At 43.3% G+C, this 20,708-nt stretch overlaps 2 protein-coding genes across 6 annotated transcripts in view; one reads left to right on the top strand and one right to left on the bottom strand.

Moving 5' to 3' along the window:
* LOC131399106 (nuclear body protein SP140-like) overlaps positions 1–9,516 on the bottom strand; it is a 72,727-nt gene extending 63,211 nt beyond the window's left edge. The window contains exons 1-3 of the mRNA XM_058533175.1: positions 9,453–9,516; positions 7,659–7,785; positions 4,733–4,895 (exon numbers count right to left, since the gene is read on the bottom strand). The gene's annotated coding sequence lies outside the window, so the exon portion shown is untranslated. The remainder of the gene's footprint in view (positions 1–4,732; positions 4,896–7,658; positions 7,786–9,452) is intronic.
* Positions 9,517–9,566: 50 nt separating this feature from the next.
* The window catches only part of SP110 (SP110 nuclear body protein), a 48,676-nt gene continuing 37,534 nt past the window's right edge, over positions 9,567–20,708 (top strand). For 4 of the 5 annotated variants that reach the window (XM_058533170.1, XM_058533167.1, XM_058533169.1 and 1 more), the window contains exons 1-7: positions 9,567–9,688; positions 12,022–12,169; positions 13,777–13,945; positions 15,868–16,134; positions 16,501–16,545; positions 17,441–17,524; positions 18,910–18,987. In XM_058533170.1, the coding sequence (XP_058389153.1) occupies positions 12,023–12,169; positions 13,777–13,945; positions 15,868–16,134; positions 16,501–16,545; positions 17,441–17,524; positions 18,910–18,987 (790 nt within the window). In that variant the 5' untranslated portion in view covers positions 9,567–9,688; position 12,022. The remainder of the gene's footprint in view (positions 9,689–12,021; positions 12,170–13,776; positions 13,946–15,867; positions 16,135–16,500; positions 16,546–17,440; positions 17,525–18,909; positions 18,988–20,708) is intronic. The other variant, XM_058533168.1, reaches the window with a different exon arrangement.

The following is a 20,708-nucleotide window of genomic DNA, read 5'->3' as shown; positions in this document are numbered from 1 at the left end:
AGGATGGCCCTCAATGTTTTATGGGTTTTACCTCCAGAAACCCCACCAGGTACTCATGTTGAAGAGCCAAGAAAAATCCTCTTGGGCTTCTGGCAGAGGGGGAAGAGAAAAGAAAACTTTTGAAACAGCCCAGAGCATTCTCCACAACAAAAGCGTGCCCTCCAGAGGAAAACACTTTACCCAAGCCTTATCTGACCTACAGGAAGGACAATTACCAAAACCTAGCCCCTTCTAGGCTTCCTGTCTCATCAAAATGGAGGGGAAAGGGGAAATAGCTAAGACACCATCCAGGGACACAGTTCCACTACAAGATTGAGATTTAATCATAAGATTAAAGAATGCTTTCCCTCCCCAACACCTTACCACTACACCAACAGGGCTCCACTATAATAACTGTGGATCACAGCTGAAAGAGCCACAAGACTCGATTTAAGGAGATATTAGGGAAATCCAAAGAAGATACGGAAGATAAAAACAAGAACACCAGAGTAATTTGAAGCCTCTGCCACCTACAGCTAGACCAAACATTAAACATGGCCCATCCCCTGGCCAGATTAACATAAAACTTAAGATTAAACACTTATATGCATCAGTTCCCATTACCTGATACATTACATGTGGTTTTCAAAAAAATTACAAGGCATGTCAAAAGACAAGAAAAAACACAGTCTGAAGAGACAAAGCAATCATCAAAACCAGACTCAGATATGACAAGTTTTTGAATTATCAGACAGGAATTTAAAATAACTATGACTAATTAATATGTTAAGGGCTCTAATGGAAAAAGCAGACAACATGCAAGAACAGATGGCTAAGTAAGCAAAAAGATGGAAACCCAAAGAAATAAATGAAAAAGGAAATGCTAGAAATCAAAAACACTACAACAGAAGTGAAGAATGCCTTTGATGGGCTCATCAGTAGATTGGACATGGCCAAGGAAAGACTCAGTGAGTTGAAAATATGTCAATAAAACTTCTCAAATTAAAATGCAAAGAGAAAAATTATAATGAGAAAAAAAACACAATACAACACCATATCCAAGAATGCTGGAACAATCTCAAGAAGTGAAATAGATGTGTAAGTGGAATACCAGAAGTAGAAGAAAGACAAAAGAGAACAGAGGAAATATTTGAAGTAGTAATGGCCAAAAATTTTCCAAAATTAATAACAGACAACAAATCACAGATTCAGGAACCTCAGCAAATGCCAAACTGGATAAATACCAGGTAATCTACACCAAGTCATTTCATATTCGAACCGCAGAAAACCAAAGACAAACAGAAAACATTAACAGAAGCCAGGGGTGGGGGCGGAGACCTTATCTATGGAAGAACAAGGATAAAAATTACATCAGATTTCTCATCAGAAACCATGCAAGTAAAGAAAGTGGATAGAAATATTTAAAGTGATTGGAAAAACATGCCAATCTAGACTTTCATAGCCTTTGAAATTAACCTTCAAAGTGAAGGAGAAATAAAGATTTTCTCAAACAAACAAAAATGAAGTAATTCATTGCCAGAAGACTTACCCTGAAAGAAATGTTAAAAGAAATTCTTCAGGCAGAAGGAAAATTGTATGGGTCAAAAACTCAGATCTACATAAAGAAAGGAAGAGCATCTGAGAAGGAATAAATGTTGGTACACTAATTTTTAAAAAGAATTTTCTATCCTAAATTGATCTAAGAGATAGCTGTTTGTTCAAAGTAGTAATAGCAACTATGTGATTATAGCATATGGATAAGCAAAATGGCTGACAGCAGTGTTAAAAAGGACAGAGGGGAGGAATTTGTGACACTCTAAGATGCATGCACTAATCACAAAACAGTATACTGTAATTTAAAGTGGATATGTCTAGTTGTAAATATATATTGCAAACTCTAGGGGAACCAATAAAAATGTTTTAAAAGAAGTATAATTGATATGCTAAGAGAGACAAGAAAATAGAATTATAAAATGCTCAATTAAAACCGAAAAAGGCAGAAAAAGAAGGGAAAAAATAGAAACAAAGACATGTAAAATGAATAGAAAACAGTTACAAACATGGTAGATATTAATCCAACTACATGAATTATCACTTTAAATTTGAATGGTCTAAATACTTTGATTAAAAGACAGAGATTGACAGAATAAAAAAAACACTCAACTATATGTTGTCTATAACAAAGCCACTTTAAATATAAAACCACAGGTAAGTTAAAAGTGGAGGGATGGAGGAATGCCAACATTAATCAAAGGAAAGCTATAGAAGCTATATTAATTTCAGACAGAGCAGACTTCAGAACAAGGATAATTGTCAGAGACAAAGAATATATAAATATATATTCTTATATAATGATAAAGAGGTCGATTCTCCAAGAAGATAAGGCAATCCTTAATGCCTGTGCAACTAATAAAGTAGCATCAAAGTACATGAGACAAAAATCAATAGAACTACAGGGAGAAATAGATCTACTACTATTGTTAGAAACTTCAATACTCTTAGTAATTGACAGATTGAACAGGCAGAAAGTCAGCCAGAACGTATTTGACCTGAAGAGCACCATCAATCAATTTACTCTAATTGACATTTATAGAATATTCCATTCAACAACAACAAAATAACATACCTCTCAGGCTCACATGGAATATTGACCAAAATATACACATTCTGGGCTATAAAACACACCCTAACAAATTTAAAATGATAAAAATCATTTTAAAAATATGTTCTCAGACCACAATGGCATTAAAGTAGAAATAACAGAAAGATAGCCAGAAAGTCCCGAAATACTTGGAGATTAAAAAACATACATCTAGGGGCCGGCCCCGTGGCGTAGCGGTTAAGTGGGTGTGCTCCACTGCTGGCGGCCCAGGTTCAGATCCCAGGCGCGCACCGATGCACCACTTGTCAAGCCACGCTGTGGCGGCATCCCATATAAAGTGGAGGAAGATGGGCACGGATGTTAGCCCAGGGCCAGTCTTCCTCAGCGAAAAAAAAGGAGGATTGGCATGGATGTTAGCTCAGGGCTGATCTTCCTCACACACACACACAAAAAATACGTCTAGGATCAAAGAAGTCTCAACAGAAATTTTAAAAATATATTGACCTAAATGAAAATGAAAACAGCTTATCAAAATTTATGGGATGCAGCAAAAGCAGTGCTTAGAGGGAAATATACAGCATTAAGTGCATATACTAGAAAAGAAGAAAGATCTAAATCAATGCTCTAAGCTTCCACCTGAGGAAACTGGAGGAAACAAAGACATTTAAGCCTAATGCAAGCAGAATAAAAGAAATCATAAAACTTAGAATAGAAATCAGTAAAACGAAAAATAGTAGAGAAAATCAATAAAACTAAAAGATTTTTTGAAAAAAATCAATAAAATTGATAAACCTCTAGCCAAGCTAACAATAAAAAAAAAGAGAGAGAGAGAGAAAACAGAAATTACTAGTATCAGAAATGAAAAAGGGGTCATCACTGTTAATCTCCTGGACATTAAAAGGATAATAAAGAAATAATACTATGGACAACACTATGCCTACAAATTTGATAAAAGATGAAATGGACAAATTCCTTAAAAGATATAAACTACCAAAACTCACACAAGAAGAGATAGATCATCTGAATAGGCATGTATCTATTAAAGGAATTGAATCAATAATTAATAGTGCTCCAAAAAGTAAAGCACCAGGCCCAGATGGTATCACTAGTGAATTCTACCAAACCTTTTCAACTGCGATCTCTTCCAGAAAATAGAAGCAGAGGCAAGGCCCCTTAACTCATTCTATAAGGTCCAGAATTACCCCACCCTCACCTCTCAGTGCCTTCCTTTCCCTGCTTGGAGGCCAAGGGCTGGCCAGACTTTGAGCTTCACTCACGCATCTTGCCAACTCTTGGAGCAGGTAAAGGAGCCGTGGCGGGGATGCACTCTCAGCCGCCAGGAGCAACAGTGCTGGGCGCTGAGGACCCGCCAGGCTGTGCCGCCACTGGTAGCTATGCCGCTGCCTTCTTGGGGCCCCGTCGTCGCTAGAAATAGCCCCCCCTCAGAGTTCCGAGCTCCAGGTTGGAGGAGTTTCTATACACTATTACATTGCCTTAATTTTTACCAACAAAAATGTATTGATGTATTTGTCTCGCACAAAAAGACAGTTTTCCTCTTTCTCTAACAAGATGTGTAACACATCCCAGAATAGAAAAAGCAATGCTCACCCCCCACCTGTTTGCATTTGAGTTTGTTGGGCCCCACCCTCTTTCACTTCCTCCTATCAAGTGTTCAGAGGCCCTGAGTCAAACTCTTGCGCTCAGGGCCATATAGATGGCTTCTGAGCAGAACTGGCCCCCCAATCACCCAGAAACTCAAAAAAGTTTGACAACAGTCAGGCATTCGATTTGGATGTTGATTTTTCTAAAAAGACCTTTTTCTGGACAGAGTTGTCTTTTGGGGTGGGGATAGAGGAGGTCTGGGGTTCAGAGGGTATGAGGAATCACCCAACTGTGCAGTGAGGCTTCAAAGAGACCGGGAAGTTCCAACAGCACAGCCCAGTTGCATGAAAATAAGAAGGTGAAGTGAGTCAGGATGACTTTAAGTTCCTCAAAGGGCTAATCCACTGCAATTTTAAAAATCTGATTTCCTCCTTATTCGTTTATGTGCAATCTCTTCTATTTGGGAAAGAGGCTGGGTAGACAGAAATAACAAAGGAAGACGCCGACCTTACGAGAAAGGAAGGACAAGGAGAGGAGGCCAGGACTAACGTGCAGTTGAAGTTGCCGCCTCCACCTGCTGTCTTCTACTGCTGGCCCCGCTGGGCCCTGGAGCTGGCCTAGGATCACGCCTGGTTAGACTTGCACTGCCTCTGTGCCTTCCTAGAGCTCTGACGGGAAGGTCTGCCCATGGGTCGCTCCGTCAGGTGCGGCACTCAAAGGGTAAAAGAAAAGTAAAATTGCCAAACAGCATGACATGCTGCACCAGCACGCTGGTGTTCCTTCTCCCCAATCTCCAAGGCCGACTCAGCCCCAAGGAGGAGGAGCAGGGCCAGCCACAGGCATCCACGGAAGACAGGGGGCCTCTTGTTCACGCAAACAAGAGAGGGCAGGAAAGTCCGCTTCACTCAAACAGATCAAAGTTGTTTTGAGGAAGGTTTGAGGTAGTTTCTGTGGGGAGGAATTATATTGCTGTGAGGTCGTTGTGAGAAGGGAAAGGGAAAGCCAGACGTTTCAGATCTTCTCTCAGGCCAGTGGGCTGGCCAGGCACAGCAGTGAGCCTGGACTAAAAGAGTTAGGTCCAGCGTTCAGACACAGGGCTGGAGAGAGCTGAAATGCTCAGCATTATGAGTGGAGAAGATGTTTTTCAACTTTTTGGACAGCAGCCAGGGCTAACAAAAAACTCGTGCAGGGACTGGCCCCACGGCTGAGTGGTTAAAGATCCATGTGCTCTGCTTTGGCAGCCGGGTTCACAGGTTCGGATCCTGGGCATGGACCTACTCCACTCATCAGCCATGCTGTGGCAGCATCCCACTACAAAATAGAGGAAGACTGGCACAGATGTTAGCTCAGGGACAATCTTCCTCAAGTGACAAAAAAAAAGAGAGGAAGATTGGCAAAAGATGTTACCTCAAGGCAAGTCTTCCTCACTAACAGAAAAAAAAGAAATAAAAACTCAATAAATATTTGTAAAATGACAAAGAAAAGAAAAGAAAAAGCTCTCACAGCTCCTGCATCCCCAGGAAAGTGCCAGGCTTGGGCAAAGAAGCCTGATGTGCAATTCCAAGTTTTCTTGAATACGTGGGCACTTTATGAAAGCAACCCAGAGTGATTAGGAAAAAACTGAGTTTCAACTAGTCGCTGAAATCTCGAGGAGAGCAACAGGCTTCTTACTGGCTGGAGAAAGGTCTGAAACTGAGATTACCTAGACCTTAAAGGACAGTGTGATGCTAGCTAACAAGTGCGTCACATTTATGTTTGTACATGATTTTTTCATTTATATCTGACCTTCATTCTGTAAAGGATTTGAAGCAACTTAGAAAAACGCACCACATCAACATTAAGTTGAAAGATAAAGAAATGGGGGCAAAGTGCAAATAAAATAAATTATCAAAACCAGAGGACTGGAAATCCGGGCAGGAGAATGGGTCAAAGACAGAGGCGAAAGGGAGGCAAAGTATCTGTAGGATCCAGGGCCTCAGTCAGGGCAGTGAGCCAAAGCAGGTGAGGACTGGGAAGCCAGCAGCAAAGCAGTATGTTTCCAAAGTATGTTGCACTGAATTTGCTTCTTCTAGCTCATTAGAGATGTGCTAGAAAATTTGCACAAATATGTTTGCAAAATATAGAAGGCAAGAGATTTCTATCCCTCGCCCACTTCTGCTCTTTCTTTCCCCCAAAGAAGTGAACACCAGTCTGGCTGGGGCTGATTCCAGATTCCAGGACACTGATGAGGACATCGTTACCAGTGGGCAGGGTCTGTGTGCCCACCAAGTGTTGCACACACGTGGGACTGGCTGCCTCTCTTTCTCTCTCCCTCACTTCCTAAGCTGAGCCTTTGTTGGGCACGGCTGCCCTCTGCTCTTGGCCTCCATGGGGGAACAGTGGCCCAGACAAGGCTTGGCACAGACTATATCAGCCCCCTCTCTCCTCCCTCTGTCCTTTGGCAGCAGGCCGACCCAGGCCACCGCTGAGCTGGCACTGACATAAATGTGTCAGATTCTTTTGCTTATAAGCGAAAGTGTTTGCTTTCCCTCAGCTGACTAGTGGTAGCACTGGGACTTAAGGGGTATTCCTGAGAAGTTTGCAATATCGTGCATTAACCCCAATAACAACCGGCTGGAATTTTAGCTTCTATTTCCCACTGTCTTGTTTTTTTCTATGTTCACTAGAGATCAGTCTCTCTGGGATAAGGGACGTCTGCATCAGGACCATCTATGACTACCAAATGGTGCCTGATTCCCAGTGCAGGGGCAGAGCAGTCTTCTTTTTGTTTTATACGACCTTTGGGGTAAAGAGATTCTGGCCTGCTTCCTTACTCTGTTCTCCACCCAGATTTAGGCCAAGTAGGTGATAATCTCTGAAGGCCAGTTGATGCTTTCTTTCTACCTGAGAGATTTCTTTCTATTTTGCTAAGTGTGCTAAGATCTGACACTTGGAATCAGGAGTGAATTACAGAGTCTTGATCACAGTCCAGTGCTATAAGTTAATTTTCTATCTTGCCCCTGCTTGCCAAAGTCTGCCTAACTCCCATCTTGGAACAATTAATGGGATGTTCACTACTTTTATGTCCAATTAGGTCAGATAACCAATCCCAGATTGATCACATTTCCGTGAAGATCCATTGTCTACAATTTGCTCTCTGATACCAATTTTTTAATCAGTTGGGGTTTGAGGGTACAAGTAACCAAAACTGACTCTGGCTAACCCAGACAGAAAATCAGTTTCTTGGAAGTATATTGGGTAGCTCACAGAATTCACGGGAACGCTGGAGGAGCAGGATAAGAAAACAGGCAATCTGGACAGTAAGATCCCCAGCCCAGGTCGTTCCAGGGGCCTCTGGTACACGGTGTGAGGCCACTGATTTGGCAAATGTGTTCTTTCCATTCTGATTAGAAAGGAGGATCAGAAACAGTTTTCATTCTCACATGACAGATAAAAATATTCATTTATAGTTTTGTCTCGGCTTATATTAACTCACCTGCCGTTTGTCATAATATAGTCCAAGAGATCTGGATCACTCGGAAATCCCAAAGAACATCACACTGATGGGTTATGTTGGTGACATCATGGTGATCAGACAGAGGAGGAAGACGTGGCCAGCACACCTGCCAAAGAGGAATAAATTACTGACCTGCAGCAAGAGGGATGGATCTCAAAAGCAATAATGAGCAAAACAAGCCGTATATCAAAAAGCACATACAGCATGTTTCCATTTACATAAAACTTTAACACGGGCAAAACAACTCTGTAGAAACAGAAAGCAGATCAGCGGTTGCTTGATGCTGGGGTTGGGAGGAGACTATCTGCAAAGGGCACAAGGTAACTTTCTGGGGTGATGGAAATGGTCTATATCTTAATCGTGGTTGTGATTGCATTTGTTGAAACTCATCAAAATGTATACTTAAGATGAATGCATTTTATACCTCAATAAAATTGAACTAAAAAAGAATTATCCATAATTTTAGTCTCTCTGTATGTCACCTGTGTATGAAATAAAAGCTGAGGTTTTCCTATTATTACTGTATTCTCAAGCATGTGTCATTTAGAAGCGTCTTTTATCCTTATTCACGTCTTTTTCTAGTTTAACGATTTTTCTCCAATCGGACATTATATTCCCTCTTCTGCTTTCTTTTCCGGTTTTTTTGGGGGGTTTGCATTTTCCTAGGATATCTCTGGGCAGGTCTAAAGGAGGAGATTCTTGCATCCAGCTCCTAGGATTGATGATGGGGTTTTCCAGGTTAAGTGGAGGGACTCTGGTCAGTGAAGTGTGACAGTTGCATAAAATAGTCTTAATCCCTCCTAGCACTGACGTCCCCTGCATTTTAAGTGCTCTGTGTTACCAAGGCTGAGGCAACACTGCACCCTCTCCTCAGCTGTTAGCACCACATTTCTTCCTGTACCTCCCTCCATTACCATCGTCTTCCTGTGGCTTCCACACCTTTGCCATCCCCGCCGTGGTGACCTGCTGGGCGGGACCTGTTGGTGTGGTGTACGTGGGGTATGCTGTGCTCGTGCCTCCAGAGGAAGCAGGGAAGGCTTCTTAGACCCTAGAACCGTGTTTCTCATCTTTTTACTGAGTGGTTTATGGGTATCCTGGGTGGGGGAGCCCATGCGTCAAATACACTTGAGAATATTTATTTAAATAAAGTTAAACAGATTTCTATATTTTAGGATTTCTCACAGACCCTACATGCCAATGTACATTAGGAATCTTAAAAAGGGTGTATAAAAGGGGGCATTCCTCATCTCCCCTGGAGTGGCTGTTCTAGAATCTTCTCCTGGCTCTGCCTTAGACCCAGCTTCCACACACTCCCAGCTCCCAGCTGCCTGTGTGGCTCCCAGCCACTTTCTGCCTGAAGGTCTGCTGACCTCTGCATGATTTCACTTTATATTCAGGTTCCTTTTTATTTCAATTTTCTTAGATAACAATTTTATCCTGACAAATTATAGGTATTTCTGAGTTGCCCCACCTCCCCTTTGGTTTCTTGTTTGTTTTTTAAAATTTGATGATTTCTGGTAAATTTATTCAGTTGTGTAACTATCACCATCACCACGACCCAGTTTGGGAACCTATTCAGCACCCCAAAAAATACAGCATGAGAAAAGGGATGCGGAAATAGGGGCGGGTAGGGAAGTAGGCAAATGGTGGATTCCCAGTTCCCGTGGACCTGGGGCTGGACCCCTAGCCTCCTCCCCTCTGTACCCCGCTCCCGAGCTGGGTCCCGATTGGCAGCACACACACCCCAACCCCCAAATGCCCTGGGAACCTTACAAGTGTCCAAAGGTGGAGAGAGACTGCAGCCCTGCCTTCAGCTTCCTGCACGATCTGCTCCAAATACTTTCACTTTTCTTTTCTCAGAAGCCTGGCCCCTACTGCATGTGGCAAAGTATAGACTTCCTGTTTCATCCACCAGCGTCTCCCTGCCCTTCTCCCGCTCTTCCAGGAGCGATCCTGGACCCAGCCCTGAACCTGGAAAGGGGCAGGAGCAGGTGGCTGACAACATCAAGGTGGGTTTTTGTCTCGGCTGCTTTCTTCATTTTTAGTGATTGGGCTTGCACAGTTAACTTCCGGGCAGCAGCTGCAGGGCAGAATTCAACTATTTAAACTGTGAGACTCTCTCTTTGTAAAATAGTGTTTTCCAAAGAGGTAGAGAGGGTATGTGGGATGTAATAGGATCTTGTTAAAAAGAAGGACGGACTTGGGGGGAAGCAGACACACAGTTCAACTCTTTTTTTCCCTAAATTCTAGCCTGTTGTTGCAGAAGGAATGAGATCGCTTCTAGCCCCCTCACCTGAGTTCTGTGATCCCACACTCGCTCACTCACTATCCATTGTGCGAGTGACCAGGGGTAGTTGGGAAGCTGGTGGAAAAGAGAAAATAAGGAGAGAACATATCATTTCCTCTCTAGTGTATCATGAACTTTATATATATATATATATATATATTTTTTTTTAAGCACATTCATGACTATTTCCTTGAAATAAATTCCTAGAAGTGGACTTTGGGACTCAAGGGAACATATATTTTAGGGCATTTGACACTGATTACTAAATTAGCCTCCAGAACGTTTGGACATGTTTAGATTTCCGCCAAGAGCCTCTGCAATTATTGCTATTATTTTGTATCTTGGCCAACTTGATAGGCAAATATGTTATCAAATTGTCCTCATTTGCACTGTTCTGAGTACTAGTGAGTTCCCTTGGTTTTTTGATATATTTTTTGTGCCTTTGACTTAACTGCCTGTTTATATCTTTTGCTTTTTTTATACCTGGATGTTTGCCTTTTGCTTATTCATTTTTAAGGCTGCTTTACACAATAAAAACCTGAACACTTGCATATGGCATGCAGTGTCACTCACTAGTGAGAAATGGGGCCTTAGTCAGCTGAGCTCTGCTTTGCCACTGAATACCTTGGGCTAGTTACTTAACCTCTCTGTGCCTCATTTTCATCTTTGGGAATCATAACAGATGAAGAATGAGAAACCTGGTGAACATTCTGTTCTGAATGCTGTTGTATAATCAATCTTTCTGAGTGGAACCCCAGAGCCCCTCTTTCTTCTTAGCATGTGTTCATTCTGGCTTTCTCTGGCTCTGTGCTGATCTTTGCAATATCCTTCCCCTGTCCTTATCATGGATGTTCGATTTCTCTTCCATTTGTTCTCTATCTTCCAGGATTTCTTCACGACTATAGACCCCCTATGGCATCTTTTCTTGTTTTCTAATACTGTTGTGGATTATTCTTTTTTTACAATGTATATTTTTTCTGTCAAACTTAAAGGATTTGGGAATGACAACAGAGACTGGGTGTTCAATCTGCCACTGGGGTTAAATCGCAGGAAATAGTCATTAATTACAGTTCAATTTTCTCTTGGACACAAAATGAAATTGGAAAAGCACGATCCATGTTTGTGTTGTTTTTTAAAAAAATCACTAGGTGATTGAATTTTTTGTTAGTATTTCCCTTTTCTGGACAATTTGTCAAGAATGTTATCTGTAAATTTTCTGCCTATCATAACATTGATATTTTCTCATGGCCTATCAATGATCAATTTTTATAAATGTTGCACGGGCACAGGAAAAGGCATGTCTGTTCTGAGATATAAAATTGATACATAAATCAATTAAGTCACCTTTACTAATCATGTCTTTCATATTCTTCCTGTCTTTAGTTATGTTTGGCCTATTTGTGTGTCAAAGATTTTAGGTGGTTTATTAAAGTTTCTAAATATCATCAGGCTTCCATCTGTCTACCCATTTTTAGATGGTCCCTTTTTCATAAGCGTTGCTAGTGTCTGCCTTAACCTGTAGTCCAGCCAATCTTGTTTAACTCAGTTCAGCGTAGCCACAGACCATAGCACTTATGACTGTAAGCCTGGAACCAGAAAGTCAGAATTTGTTCCTCTCTACCACTTTCAAGTTGTGCAACTTAGGGTGAGTTATTAAACCTCTCTCTGTCTCAGTGTCCTTGACGATATAAATAAGAACAATCATAGTAACCATCTTGCAAAGGTTTTGTGAAGATCAAACAAGTTACTACATGTGAAACCTTTAGAACAAGGTCGGGCACACAGGAAGCACTCAATAAGTAGCTCTTTTTAATATCTGCCTTATGTTTACCAGCAGCCCCTCTGGGATTTCAGCATCATGGTGTCAGTAACTTTCAGCCTCCCTTGTTGCTTGGCATTGTCATTGCTTCCTATACCCATGAGTCTTTGAGGCAGATGTTGCTTTGCAGACTGCTAAGGCACGCCTTTGGGACCAGAATGCTTGTCTGTGGATGAGTAGCTCCCCAAGCTCCTCAGAGTCTTTGCTTCTGTTTTCTTCTCATGTCTCTTCCATAGGATGTTCACCATGACCAGAGACTTAGAAGAGGCTCTTCTCCAGCACTTCATATGTCAGAAGCTGGAGATTTCCTATGCCATATACAAGCCATTTCCCTTCTTCGAAGCCCTCCGAGACAGCTCCTTCATCACCGAGAGAATGTACAGGGTGAGTCATGTTGATCGTTTTCCCACAGCAGCCCAGCTCTCATCAAGAATGACCAGTTATTGAAGTCGCAACTCACAAACCCCAGGACTTGTAGAGTTTGGAAGTCCCAGCCCCAAATGTTCATTATCAGGGAAAGAGGATGTCATAGGAGGACCTCAAACCAGGTGGTTTAAAACAAAGAAATGTATTCCCTCACAGTTCTGGAGGCCAAAAGTCCAAAATCAAGACATTGGCAGAGTTGATTACTTCTTGAGACTCTGAGGGAGAATCCATTCCCTGACTTTCTCACACCTCTTGGTGGTGCTGGCAATCCTTGGTATCCTTGGCTTATAGGAACATCACTTCAATGGCTGTTTCCATCTCTACATTGCCTTCTCCTTTTTCTGTCTTCTCCCTTTCTTTTCTAAGGACACTAGTCTTTGTGATTTAGGGCCCACCCTAATCCAGGATGATCTCATCTCAAGATCTTTGACTTAGTTACATCTGCAAAGACCCCTTTTCCAAATAAGTTCACGTTCACAGGTTTCAAGTGAATATATCTTTGCGGGGGTTGAGGGGCGCCACTCAACCCACTGAGGGTACCATCTCAATTCCTAAGAGCTTGTCGCTGACAGTCCATTCTGATGTGAAGCAAGGGAGGCACTGGGAGATATGGCTACATGGACAAAAATAGTACTCTTTTCCTATAATTTTGGATTTTTTAAGCATTTCCTGAGTCCCCCGCCCAGGGAAGGGCCAGCAGTGGTAGAACCATCTTCCCCGAGTCTTGGTCTGGTTGTCTGTAACCCATCTTCAGATCACAGCCCAGATCATCCTCAGAGAGGCCTCCTTGACCCACTTATGTAACTAAGACCCCCTCATATTCTTTCGCATAGTAATCTATGCTTTCCTTTCATAACACTTCTCTCAGTGGTAGTTGAGTATTTATTATTTAATGCCCACCTTCTCCACCTGACAGTGCCCCTCCCCAATATGGGTAGCACCATGTTGATCTTATCTATTGCTGTGTATGCAAGGAGTAGCTCAATGAGCCTTGTAGTTGCTCAGTAAGTATTTTGCAATCAATTCTCTCCTACCATGTTTCTCCTTTTGGCCAACTTCTCATCAAGAGGAGTTCTTGGGATGATTTTCTTGTGGCTGGAACCCATTCAGGCCATCTCAAGTCCAACAGAGAGAGAAAGAGAGCAGAGGCTAACAAGCAATCACCAGAATTGCCACTTGCAACCAACCATTAGGTCCATTGCTAAAGAGTCCTGCCCAGGACTTAGAGAATTAATTACACAGTAGCCTTTGACTTCGTTTTCCTTCCTTAAAATTTCTCTCTTCCCTCAATGTACCTGAAATAGGGTTTACAAAACAGACTTATTTTAAAGAAGGCTAAATTATTTATTCCTATGACTAACCACCCAAATATATGTGAAGTTCCAAAGGCAAATGTGTGGAGCTGTGACTTCTTTACATTAGAGAATTTCACTATACATTTTATGTTAAATTCCTTCTTAAAAGAGCAAAATAGCTTTCTTATGACTTAGAAAACCACAAATGTGTAATAAACTTCCATTCCATTATATAATCATTTACAATAATCCTTCTTTCCATTTTTTAAGGAATCCCTGGAAGCCTGTAGCAATCTGGTTCCTGTATCCAGAGTGGCGTACAACATCCTCACCAAACTGGAGACGACGTTTAACCTGTCACTTCTGCAGATGTTGTTCAGCCAAATTAACCTGCGTGAATATCCCAACCTGATGAAGATTCTCAAGAGCTTCACAAGAGGTATGAGGCTTCTTGAAGAACTTTTGGGCTATAGAGGTGTAAGAGAAGTTGCTACGCTAAAAGTTTGAGTTGGTTTTCAGCCAACAGAATATGCACTTTAATTGCCCACTTTCTCTTTGGGAAGATACGGACCATACTCTCACAGGTGCCACAGGAAGAGTAGCCTCTGGCCTCAGTTCTCTAAGATGAATTTCTAGAGGACACGAATGTTTCTGTCTTACCTGTTCTATGAATCTGGGGGAAACTGCACAGTTTAACATACTGGGTGGTCTCTAGGGAATGCGTAAGGTGACAGAAATGCAAAGTTACAGAGACTGGGTCTGGTGGAAGGCCAAGGAGAGCCAGAGAAGAAGACAAATGGATGGGGATGGATAATAATAAGTATCTTTTTTTTGGAGTGCTTACTGTGTGCCAGGCATTATCCCAAGCACTTTATATGATTATTTCATATCATCTTTAAACAATCCTGTGGAGTCACGATTACCCCATTTGACATATAAGGAAATTAAAGCTGAGAATAACCTTCCCAAAGTTACTTGTCTGTTAAAAGTGGAGCCAGGAGTCCTACTTAGGCCTCCTAATACCAGGGCCCAAGATTTTAATCACCATTCTAACCAAGGACAGCTGGAAGGCAGAGAGAAAAGCTGGAGGAGAGAAGAAAAGTAGCTACAGAGAAAGGGAGGGGAACTGTGGACACAGACAGAAAAGGATGGTATGAGAAAGAGGTGGGGCTTGAAGCACACTGAGAAGAAGAAAGAGCTGAATAAACAAAGGAGTCAAAAAAAGATCCGTGACAGAGCTGGGAAGAAAGAAGCCAGGGTACGAGGGGCCGGCAGTGAAAGCATTTTAGGTTTGAGGAACAACAATTTGGCCAAAGCATGTGGTTGACTTATCTGAGAACAAGAGGGGGAGACCAGCAAATCGTGCTGGATTGGGACATTATATTTGTGGAGTCACCACTGTTGACAGCTCTTCATCTGCTTTCTGACACTTTACCATCAAGAGGCTCCTCCCCAAAGAGAGAAGTGATTCCTTGAGCTAAAGGGACAGCGAAAGAGAAAAGTCCTTCTCCAGGCAACTGCAGCTGCATGTGGGCCAGTGCTCCTGGCAGCATAGGCACAGTGTTGGGAGAAATGTGTTCTCAAAGGCTGGGCTAAGTAAGTCTGAGAACCGGAGGAACCACACACTGAGTGCCCCCCTGACCTGGCTGAGCTCAAGTATCTTTCTGGATCTGCAACTCTGTGATTTTGTTCTGGGCCCCTCTCCAAAATCCAACTTACTTTCCTTTTTCTGTTCACTGGTTGAGACTATTTTTCTTCTGAAACAAATAATGGAGAAGAATCATGAGAGAAACCCGGCACTGGCCATGCAGGGGAATGGCATATGGAAAGCCAAGAGCCTGGGGTATTGGGGATGGAAGAGAAATTTGGTGTGGCCAGATCATTGGGTGCAAGGTTTGGAGGCGTGGAAACTGACTCTGCAGAAATGAGCAGAAACCATAATATAAATGTCTTATGTTTATCTCATTTGCCCCAGGGAGATGTGATATGTTTGTTTATTTATTAAACAGGAGAATCTATTAAAATTATAGCATTGTACATAATTGGTTAAATTCTGAAACCAAAATTAAAGAAAATTAAATCCCTGGGCACAAAGTCAAACTCAATTTTGTGTGTGAAACCACTTTGGCATTAAATCAGAGTTAGATGCAGTTACTGTAGCGCTGAATGTCCAAATCAAATACATAAAATAGAAAGAGGCGACAAATGGACAATGATGATGATAAATTGGATCTATGCACCTAGGGGACGATGAATAATACCATGCCCTGTCCTATTGGAAGTTGTGTGTAAAGAAATCAATCCCTTTCAAGTAATTCTGAGTCTCCAGGGTGTTGATGTATGCTCCTTCACCAATCCCAGTTGTTACCTCCTACGGAGGATGGAGCAGAACCACGCCGATCCTCACCGAAGTCCCAGCCAACCCAGCAGAAGGGAGCTCCCGCCAGGCCCTGCTGCTGCTGCCTCCACCCCAACGCCCCCCACCGAGCCGCCCACCCAGTGCACCCAGAGTCGGTGAGCCCAGAGCATCCACGCAGCACAGCGCTGAGATCCTGGGTGAGCCGCCCAGCTCTTCTGGCCCTGCCGTGTCTCCCCCCAGAGTCATCCAAGAAGGAAGGATCACTCCAGGTGAGAAATGACCTGTCCAACACATGTGCATCCCCAGCCGAGAGTCCCTGGGGCCTTGTCTAGAACCTCAGGGTCCCATCTTTTTGTTGATCTGGTCCTTCCCGTGCACCTACCTGCCCTGCACAGCCCTTTCCAAGATGGATTAAGGGCACTGCCGGGGTCTGGGTAAGGCCTAGAGCCCAGAACAGCTGCTTCCCACCCCTAGAACAGCACAACCCACTGCCCTCGGGTCTTGGTGCTCCTTCTACCCCAGGCATTCTTACCATTCCCTCTCCTCTCTGGAACCCTGTCCCTCTAATCCGTAACAATTTTTCCTCCTCTCTTCAATGACCAATGACAACCTAACATCCCACATAAATGACAAAGAAGACTCACAAGAGAGGCCCGGCACTCCGCCTGCCACTGTTAAAGGTAATGTTGCTCGAGGCTGACTTACTTTAGCTCAAGGTGGCCGTGAAGGGAGAACACACACCTGCCAACCAAGAAGCTTGTGGTAGGAACCCTGGGAGAAAGAACTGGATATGACAAAGAGAAAGAAACAGCGGGGACCGATGCACCGACTGGGCACAGGCCCGCTTGTCAGGGATGCCGCCATAGCCAGTGTGATGCTGTGTTGTACAACAGCCCTGTCCAACCAGGACTCAAACCACGCTGTTCTGAATTGACAAGTAATTGTGCAACACGCACATCATGACCCTCACCTGATTGCTCGCCCTTTGATTACGGGGCCTTTCAGTTTCACCCACGCTCATTTTCATATGGTTTGGATTCTGAGTAATGTTACTGAAATTATTAGAAAAGATGTTAAATAGTTAAAGGTCTGCTGGACCTGATTTAGCTTCTAAAACTGTGTCATTTATCTCCCCCAAACCATCATTATAAAAGGCTTTGATTACATTACATATAACAGTGAAATATTATTGAGCACCGTCCAAGATGATATCATAGATTCCATGCTCTCCGATACAGAGAATAAAGGGCCCTATTTGGTGCAAATGTTTCCTCCACTCCTCTAATACGTACCATCCAAATAAGGTTAACATAATCATGAAGCCAATAATAATGGAAGATTCCATCGTCTAGATTTTCAAAAGAAAAAAATAAGTACCATGATTAAATTAGTAAATAGTTAATTGAAAGGAAATGATAGTTTACTCTCCCCCCACTCTCTCCCACCCTTGCCGGACCTTCGTGTTCAGGTGGCCCCATCATTTTTACTGGATGGAATAGATTGTTCTTGTTCCTTCTAACTCTAGTCCCTGCTTGCTGGCCTTGGGAGCTGAAATTCTTTTCTTCCTCCACTCAGTGTCCAGTGACAACCTGACCCCCCAAATAGAAGATAAAGAAGACACTCAAGAGATGCCCCGTGCTCCCTCAGGCCCAGTGCCAGGTAATCTTGATTTGGACAACTTAAGTTTGCCTTAGTTTTTGCATCTTCCAAGAGAAGAAGCCATTCAGACCTTCTAGGAACAGGGTTCTCTGCTCTCAATCACCATCTTGGCTCAGCTTCCAGCTGCTCACCCAGCCCTCAGGAGCTTGGACAGGCAGGAGACCCAAACTCCCAAATGGAAACAGAATTGCTGGGCAGGGCAAAGGAGATGAGCCTGGGAAAGGTAGACTGAGAGGGAGGCACCGGTGACGAGGGCCAGAAGCCCCACCAGTACCCGCTGGACCTGGACTCCAAACACCACTAAGGAGTCTGCAAAGAGAGAACACTTATCTGCCAGGAGGGTTGTGGTGGGACCCCCTGGGGAAAGGACAAGGGACTGAGTCAGGGCAGGACTGTTGAACTCAGCCACTCTCTGCAGCCACTTCAATAAGATAAAACTCAAAACTGCTCCATCAAAATGCAAAGCAAACAGAAACATGTGTGGCCCTCGCACTGAATTGTTGCCCCAGAAGTGGATGGTCCTGATTCCCAGCCCCCACCCTGACTGCAGGGAACTTTCAACTCTCATGATTTCTAAACTGTTTGGATTTTTAAAAGTAGATGTTATTTAAATAACTTGAAATGCAACAAATGATTTAAAAGGTCTAATGACTACTTTTCACCTGCCTCAATGACCTGTTCCTAAGCAGGCTGGAATTTGAGATGGACCTCATAACATTGTGTAAGCAAGAGGTGACAGCCTTTTGTGAGATGGGCCTTTATTTGTTATGGCTTCAAATCCTTCTGTCTTTCTTAGTGCAGCAAAAACTAGCAGAATTTTGTCTATATTTGCTTTTAACAAGCGCTAGCAAGTACAGGCTAGCTCCTGCTTTCTTCAACAGTCCTCGTATATGGAAATATGTAAGGCGCGTAGCCTCCTTCACTATTTCTCAAGATGAAATAGTCATAGAGCAGTTTAAAAGTATCCGTTCACAGACACACATGTAAGCAACAGCGTGTATTTTTCACATAGCAGAGACATGCCCCTTCATTGTGACCATCAGAATTCAAGGCCACCACCTACACTGCTCTCAGCCTCATCCCGAGTGAGGGCTGCTGAGAGCCATTGTACTTCTCTTCCATTGAGTAAGGGGAACCTCTCTAAATGGGCCAAACTGAGCCCTCCTCTGTGGGGCAATTGTTCCCTGTTTCACTGTGACAGTCATGCAGGTCACAATAACACAAGTTGATCAAATCAAGGCAGATCCAGGGAACCTTGTGAGCTGGCAGGTCCCCAGCCTTGCACTACATGTGCTCTCCACCCTTCTGGGTCTCCTACTGATCTCCCTTGGCATTTCTCTTCAGCCCATTCTGAGCTCTGAAATAAATTCTATTTCTTCTGTCAGTGATAAGAGATGATTCTCCTGAACCAACTGACCCAAAAGAGCCCCAGAAGGCATCCAGCACACCCCCCACAAAGAAAGGTAAGGATTGCCTTTCTCCTGGAGATGCTAGGAGGGTGAATTTGGAGTTACGTTCTGTTCTTCTGATCATATCTTGTCATAAGCACCCACTACGTGATTATAGTCAAGTTGCCCACTGCAATTTGTTTCTGCAATTCCCATTCACTGCATCTTCCTCTAAGGCCTTCATGAAAATTATAAGGAAATGAGAAGGCATTTAGGGCCATTGAAATTTGCACCCATTGGAACTGCGTGTTCAGAAATCATCAAGGTCACCTATATCCACAACTTCTTAGAGGATTAGTCGCTCCTCCCTCTTTAGCTGACAGCTGGTTCCCGAAGAAGACTCTGCTTCCTCTTAAGACATGGCTGCATATTCTCTGCTATCTCTCATCTCATGGTGGAAGGCAGGTGGGATGTCTACTCCTTGTTACTGATTGCCCGCAACCAGGCCCTTGCTCCCTGACCCGCTCCTTAGAGCCTTGACCATTCAAGTGAAACACACTCCTTCTTCATCACTATCACCTGTTGCTCCCCTCCATGCCCCAGCAGACCTCAAGGCTGACTTAGAGTTTTTCTGTCACTTCAAGTCTTGCCATCATCCTGGACACCTTCGAGGTACACATAGGTAACAGGTCTATCCAATACCCTGACCTCTCAAATCTGCTCTTTCCAATGACTTTTTCCTCCACTCATTCTTGGCCTCCTGTGCCCAAAGGCAATCCACAGGCCCTTTCTTCATTCAAACCTGGCTCAACTCCCCAATAATTAATTTAACAATTCCTTTTTTTGACACCTGTCCTTGATGTTTGCTTCTTCTACAGGTATCGTTCAACCTCTAATCTCTCCTCCTCACCCCAATCTTAAAAAATTAATACAAAAATATCCCTGGCTGATTGCTTCCTTACAATTTATTCTCTCTGTAGCTGTCCATCAACCTCACTTAGAAGACCAGTCCACTGGCCTTTCCCTTTTCCAATCCATCATCTGCCTTTCTTCACATCCCTTCTTACCAGCTTAGAGTCCAAGATCCATCGTTTCTGTAACTCATCGCCAATATCTTAACCTGCCTTGTCTTTCTGTCTTATTCTAGAACTCTGGCAGGTTTTGGAGGAACCTATTATCTACTTTCTGCACATTGTATCTGAGAGCAGGCATTGCTGGGGAGAGTCACACAGTAGGGCAGAGTGCACCTACTGTGTCTTCACCATTCCAGTGCAAATGATCCCTCCACATGTGTGACAATTCCCCTACCTGCAATGATCCTTTCAGACCTTGAGCTCTTTTTTCCAAACCTCTGATACTCTCACCACCTCTTTTTCCCCCAAGAGATGACTTTTCCTCCTACTTCATAGAAAGGCATGAAATGGGAATACCCTCACTTCCTACTCCCAACCCTGCAAAACTTAATTGCATCTGTCCTCTCCTCTCCAGTACCCTCCTCTCCAAGGCAATCCCTCCACCTCTACCTGACGGTATCCATGATCCTTTCTCTCTCCTGAGAATTCAGCATCTCCCTTCCCCAAGCATGTGCATTCAGCCAATGCCCAAGCCCATCACAGCTCATAAAAGGAACTTTCTTTTGATCCTCGTCTCTCTTCCACTGCCTTCATAGTTCTCCCTTCCATTTCACAACCAAACTTCTAGAAATGAGTTACCTAAACTCATTCTCTCTATTTCTTCATGTCTCTCTCTCCTCTGCCGCTTTAGAATTTCTCCTCCCCCCATTACTCCATGAAGCA

This window comes from Diceros bicornis, chromosome 37, assembly GCF_020826845.1.
Source record: "Diceros bicornis minor isolate mBicDic1 chromosome 37, mDicBic1.mat.cur, whole genome shotgun sequence".
Classification (NCBI taxonomy): Eukaryota; Metazoa; Chordata; class Mammalia; order Perissodactyla; family Rhinocerotidae; genus Diceros; species Diceros bicornis.
This window is presented reverse-complemented; position numbering and strand designations above follow the sequence as displayed.